This window comes from Tupaia chinensis, unplaced genomic scaffold (assembly GCF_000334495.1).
Source record: "Tupaia chinensis unplaced genomic scaffold, TupChi_1.0 Scaffold000202_1, whole genome shotgun sequence".
NCBI lineage: Eukaryota > Metazoa > Chordata > Mammalia > Scandentia > Tupaiidae > Tupaia > Tupaia belangeri.
In genome coordinates, this window is record NW_006159678.1 from 120,172 (window position 1) to 127,454 (window position 7,283).

General features: G+C 35.2%; 1 protein-coding gene across 1 annotated transcript; it reads left to right on the plus strand.

The window, feature by feature from the left end:
* The first annotated feature begins 5,644 nt into the window (after nucleotides 1–5,644).
* Nucleotides 5,645–6,577, plus strand: LOC102493770 (olfactory receptor 5W2-like). Its single transcript, XM_006147218.1, has one exon. The coding sequence runs from the start codon at nucleotides 5,645–5,647 to the stop codon at nucleotides 6,575–6,577; it is 933 nt and encodes a 310-aa protein (XP_006147280.1).
* Nucleotides 6,578–7,283: the final 706 nt, after the last annotated feature.

The following is a 7,283-nucleotide window of genomic DNA, read 5'->3' on the forward strand; positions in this document are numbered from 1 at the left end:
TACATGTGCTTCTCACCTGACTTCTGTGGCTATCTATGAGGGGACTCTTCTCTTCATTTATTCACGGCCCAGCTCCCTGTATTCTCCCAACATTGACAAGATTATCTCAGTGTTCTACACCATTGTCATCCCAGTGCTGAATCCATTGATTTATAGTTTGAGAAATAAAGATGTAAAAGATGCAGCTAAGAAAGCTTTGAGATCAAAGTAGAGTGTTCATGAAATTTAACTAAGACTGATGCAGTTTCCCAGTTACAAATTTTAATTGTGAAGCAACAATGACTTTACCATCAAACACAACTTCTCACACTAGACAGCATTTTTTTTCCCATAGGGTGTGTGTACTTGCTGAAGGGAGAGATGGAAACAGAGAAGAAAGTGAGAAATCACCCCGCTCTGCAGAGGATGTCCACACTGCAGTTCCTTCTCCTTCATTCTCTTATGGGATCTTGGGCACACATGTACATGCTCATGGCATGATTTTCAAGCCACTGGGTCCATGACCATCTGGGAGTCCCGTCTTAAACACTAAGCCATCTGCGGGTCCCTAAACGATTCTCTTTAACACAGCCAAACACATTTTGTAACTTGCAAATATAAGCTAACCTTAAAAAGATTTCAAAATTGCTGCTATGTGACCAAAAACTGTTAATGGTTATGAGATTGGGGTTTATGCTAAAGTAGATTGTTTTATGCCATTTTAACTGGTGTAGTAAATATCTCAGAAAAGTATGTATGTTTGTGTGTATATGTGTTTTTACAGTATATTTTTTACATATGTAGAATATTAGATAAATAAAGAATCCAGATTATATCTTCATATATTCGAGGTCTAGCCTGGGTAGTGATGTTAATTAGAACAAGTTATTGTTATTATGCCTCAGTTAATATTTAGAACAAGGAGAACACCATACCCAAACCAATCAGGGTTTGCTGAAAAGTGAGCAGAGTTAATACAGCTAAGTGTTGATGATGATGTGTATGGTATAATTTCTTTGACTGAACCAATATGCAGCGTATTCATGATGGGAAAATTCATTTAGTATGTTGTAATAAACACAGTGATTGAATGAAAATAATAGAATAAATAAAGTTTAAAAGAGAAGTGATAAGAATAATCTTTGGATATTTTCAGCATTTGATAGATATTTGTCATTATATGTGTTATATGATATTCTAATGAACTAAATAATGTACAATAAGATGATGAGAGGCAAAATTTTAAGAAAGTCACAACCCAAAATCAAATGAAAATTTGAAGTGCAGTTTAAAGACACATTGACAGCCTTCTACACCTAATGTACTCAAAAGTAAATTGAAAGTATTTGCGTGTGTGTGTGTGTGTGTGTGTGTGCATGTGTGTTTGTGTTTAAATAGAGGTCTGAACAATATAGCTTAACTACAAGGTGACTTTTTGGTTTTCACTCTATCTTTTTTTTTTTTCCATCAAGTATTACTGAATGCGTGGAACATCCCTCTCTGGACTCTCAAAAGCAGAATAAAATAAGCTGCCTAATTTATCACATGATCCTCCTAGGGAGATCAACTTAATGCAGCAGGAAAAAAAAAGACAAAAACAGAAAAACACTACATAGAGAATGTGCATTTGAAGATTGAACTTTGAGGAAGTGTATCATAGCAAAATGTATTTAGTAATCCAATTTTTGGAAATATATCATTTTATTCTATGACAATAAATGTAAGCTGTGACCTAGAAATATCAAAACTTAAAAGCATGTTTAAATTCATGTAATTCTTGTTAAAATAATATATAGCTCAAATGCTTCTTTTTGTCAGCCTTAAATTCTCATAAACTTTTCATGGTATTTTGAATAGAAAAATGTTTTTTCTCAAGCATTCTGTTGCTTCATTTAGTAGGAAAAAAGCTCCTGCACTCAGAGCAACACAGTCACATCTACAAACTCCAATATTAAATTAAGTTTTAGTTGTATTTGGCCAGGATTGACTTAGCTAAGGTTATAGAGAATCACAGAGCAGTTTAGATACAATGTATCTTAAGATGACTTTACATGCCCTTGGGTCCTTAAGATATATGTATGTCAGCATCAATTAGTGATGATATCTACAGTGGATCGCATCACATTGCTTATGAAAATCTTATTTTCACTATATCATTACCTTTTAATTTTATTTTACTTATTTTTTTTCTCATAAAAAAACATGTGCTTGTGCACAAGAGCAAGAGAGAGACGAACACTCTCTATGGGGTCTGGTCATGCCACAGTCCCCTTCCTCCAGTTCTCCAGCCCATCAGACCTTGGACACTCAGTTGGTTCCCAGCACTAGGGATTTGAACAACAAATCCTGTGGGGTCTTTCTCCCTTTGAGCAGCACAGCACCACTGCATCACTGTCCCACCACTGCCCTTTTATATTTAGTGATTACATCACCACATATTATATCACTTATGAGAAAATATAGCTATTTTAAAGAGAATAGGCAAGTTGAGTGTGGGAGTATATTTGCAGGTCCATGGGTGATTCCAATGTAAATTTGGAACAGCCTTCAGGGAAACAAAATCCTTCCTGTGCTGTGACTCGGATGATGAAAAATGTTCTGGAAGTAGATAGTGGTAAAGGCTAATCAACCTTGTGAATTTACTAAACCAAAAGTGTTTTTACTTTTAAAGAATAGGTTTTATAGTATTTGAATTATATCTCAATAAAATAATTAGTGTAAGGTAGCAATATTTTAATAAGGTAGTAAAAGAGAATGTTTCAAGAATGGAAAAAAATGGACAGAAAATCACTGGTAATGATTAAGTGGCATGGAGGGATTTCTGAGTTTCATTGAATTTTTGCTTTAATTAGAGAAGTGTAATATAGGTCAACAGTTCTGAATTTTCCTGGCACCAGGGACCAGCCTCATGGAAGGCAGTCCCTCCATGGACAGGAATGTTGGTACTAGGATGATCCAAGAGCACACCATGCACCCTATTTCCACCACTACCACATTGCAATATGCAATGAAACAGTCACACAAAAATAGAGGTTATACTCCCAGGTGAATCCAATATGGCTGCTGACTGAACTGGAGACAGAGCCCAGGCACCAGTATAAGTGATGGAGAGCAGCTGCAAACACACACAAAGGCTTGCTCACTCACCTGTCACCTGCCTACTGAGGCATAGCGGAGGTAGAGTATCCAATAGGGGATGAACTGGCTCTAGTCTGCACTCTGGAGTTGGGGGATCCCTGATATAGGTAATGATTTATAGTATAATACTTAAATATAGTTATATTTATCTCTATATATATAGATGAAAGAGATAGGTATAGATATATTTTATACAATTAGTTTGCTGTTTCATCCTGAAATAGATCAATTTGGTGACAATAATGGATAATTGTTTCAAATTACCCAAAGTTGTTGATGTATTCTCAGAAGAAATGACAAAACCAGACATATAATTAACTATGGTTGATTGCATAACCTGAGGGAAGGAACTTCAGAGATTTAAGTCCACTTGGTGAAATAAAATACTACCTGCCTAGTATTTAGTCACCAAAGACCTGCTCTTCTCAGGTATGTGTCTGGGTTACCAAATTTAAAGATACAAGGTGGAAAAAAAACCCCTTATTGTTTTGGAAAAGAATATGAAATATTTTCAAAGTAATCATCTGTTCCAACTTATTTTGTTCAATAAATTCTGTAATCTAGGCACTAAAAGTGATATTTTCTCCTCAGAACATAAAGTATCTGAACTTATTAGTATTTATATCAGAACATTTTAATTAATTATTTTAATAAATTTTAATCTTGATTCAGAAGAAAGCATATATTGCCTTTATACTTTGCAAATGTGTGTATAACTTTAAGTATTTTCTCTTTCTTTTAAGAAAAAAAAATTGAGATACCACATTAGAAATAATGCTAGTTAAAACTCAACTCTCTGAGTCACATTCCATATTAACTTAGCCCTTGCAATATATTCATCACCTATATTCCAATTGTCGTATCTTAACAAGGACTCATACATACATGCAAATACATAATACACGCATACACATTTAAGAGAAGCCTATGTGTATCTGAAATGTTTACTTATTTTCATTTTTTAAATATGAAAATCATTTTGAATCTCATATAATGAAAATACATCTGCTAAGTTATTGTGTTTCATTTTTAACAGTTCCTTGGCACCAGACCACTCCTACAAATAGGTTAACAGGTCTTGTGGTAGTTGTATTACATTAATAGATAAATACTACTTATTTCACGTTTCACCAGTACTAAAGACAGCCAGTAATAGCACACTGGAATTTTCATGATTACTTTCCAGTGATTTACATATTGTTCCTATAACTAATGTAAGTGTCTTATAAGCCAATCATGATTTTTAATGAAGTATATTTATTTTATCAACAGAGAGAAAGAGAGAGAGAGAGAGAGAGAGATAGAGGGAGAGAAACAGGCATTCTTGACTGGATCTCGTCACACAGCAGTCTCCACCTCAACCTTCTGGCCAGTCACTATCACCAGAGTGTTTCAGGTCAACCCGGAATTGGGTCTTCCATGTGGCTCTAGTGCTGCAGAGGGACACTTAAGCACCCACACCCATGGCTGGACCAAGCCTATTATAATATTTGAAGAACATAAAAATTGGAATCATTTTTGTGTTTATGTGAATGTTTTCAAGCATAGCAAATGCTTAACCCTGTATTTTACAACCTGGTCTCTCTAACATCATGTTCCTTTCATATTATTCTCACTATGAAAAGCGACTTAAGATAATCTAGATCTATTCATTGAAAATAGAAGGGAGGTGTCAGACAGTTGTAGCAGCACTAAAATGTGATATCCTGCAAGGCTGGTAATTACCAGATTCACTTCTGAACACCTCTCTTAGTATGCTGGACATATGTGTGCACATGATCCTGGGCTGGCTGAGGCTTAGGGTGGATCGTGGTGTCACGACCCTTTAGGGGGTGATGTATTTCTCCCTCTCTCTTTCTGACCTTTCTACTCATGGAAGAAATAAATTGAGAAAGAAAGGAAGAAAGAAAGAAAGAAATAAGAAGAGAAGAAAAGAATAAGGAAGTTAATGCCCAGAGGATTTAAAGAACTTGCAGAAAGTCACATCAATTTTTTTTTGAGAGGTTTTTGCTATAGGATGTGTGCGCTCGCCAGAGAGACAGAGAGAGACAGAGAGATAGAAAGTGAGAAATCACCCTCTGGAGGAGTGGCCACACCACAGTCCCTTCTTCTCCATTCTCCTCTCGGGATCTTGGGCACACACGCACATGCGCCTGGTGAGTTTAAGCCACTGGGTTGGGACTCGAACCACAGTCGGCTACATGGGAGTTCAGCGACATAGCCATTACGCTAACTGCTGGTACCAAAGTCACATTATTTTTGAATGTCAACTAAATTTAGATAATAGCTTCTCAATTTGCTATCCAAGATATTTTTTATTTATGTCAAATAAATAACAATACATCTTTAAAGAATAATATATGGCTTTTTTCTTTTATCTTTCTTTTTTTTTTTTTTGCTTAGGATGAAAAAGACAATTAAAAAATATACTATGTTTTGCCTTACAAATGCAGTGTGCATGTCTAAAATAGTGAAAATTGCATTAATCATTTTCTTTAACAGAAAGTTTTAATAAGATTAAAAAGGAATGGATGGCGGAAATTGTTCCTCATTAACTGAATTCTTTCTCCTGGGAATTACCAATAAGCCTGGAATGAAAATGATCCTATTCACCACATTTTCAGTTGTTTATCTCATTAATCTCCTGGCTAATCTTGGAATGATCTTCCTAATTAGGATGGACACCCACCTGCACACACCGATGTACTTCTTTCTCAGTCACCTGTCTTTCTGTGACCTCTGCTATTCCACTGCAATTGGACCTAAGATGCTGGTAGACCTACTGGCAGAGAACAAATCAATTTCATTTGTTGGCTGTGCTCTGCAATTTTTGATCTTCTGTACCTTTGCAGATTCTGAGTGTTTATTGCTGGCTGTAATGGCCTTTGATCGGTACAAGGCCATCAGCAACCCTTTGCTCTACACAGTCAACATGTCTACTAGGTTCTGCTCAGTGCTCATGGGTATGGCTTACCTGATGGGAATGACAGATGCTTTGACACATACGACATTAGCCTTTCGCTTATGTTTCTGTGGGTCCAACGAGATTAATCATTTCTTTTGTGATTTGCCTCCTCTTTACCTCCTTTCCTGTTCTGATACGTTCGTCAATGAGCTGGTAGTTTTCATCTTTTTTGGTTTCATTGAACTGAGTTCCATTTTGGGAGTTCTTGTCTCTTATTGTTATATTATTTTAGCAGTGATAAAGATAAATTCTACTAAAGGGAGATTCAAAGCTTTTTCCACCTGTACCTCCCATTTAACTGCTGTTGCAATTTTCCAGGGCACTATGCTCTTCATGTATTTCCGACCCAGTTCTTCCTATTCCCTCGATCAAGATAAAATGACCTCATTATTTTACACCCTTGTGATCCCCATGTTGAACCCTCTGATATACAGTCTACGTAACAAGGATGTGAAAGAGGCCTTGGAAAAACTGAAAAATAAAAAATGGTTTTAAATATTTATATTATATGTACACACATGTACACATGTAGTGAATGTCACCATAAAATTATTTAGTATGATATGTGAAATACAAACTTGCAGAAAACACTTTAATTAAAATAAATATTCACACTAAAGGCCAGTTGTAAGAAAATGTAGTTCCCCAGACATATCATGCTTCCCAATGTGTCTTGTATTTGTATATAGTGCTCTCTGTTTTTGGAAAACCTTCCCAATGTTTTTAATTTTGTCAACTTTTTTATTTGTTCACCCTTTTACTCCAGTATTACTTTAATATACTACTATTTACTGAATATTTAATAAGTAGTTTTTCGCAATTACTTTTTTTTTTCATTTCATGGTGAATCTGGCAGTTTCCATACTAATGGATCCTATTATCTAGTGGAATTGAAATTAATTAATAAAGTAGTCAAAGAGCTTATAATAACTGTCGGTTTCTTCCTGATGTCAAATGACGATAAGCTGTAAATCCAGAGCCAAGTTTATATATCAATGTACAGGATAAATACTTCCTTGGATGAAGATGTTCATTCTCATATACATATATTTAAAAAACAAAAATCAAAAACACAAGTTAAGGAATGGAAACATTTCTATGTCAAAGTTCTGCAATTAGAGCAATCTTAAGGTAGACTGGTTCATGGTTTTTTTTATAACTCTGTGATACATTGTTTTATATTTATTTTTAAGGTATTTTC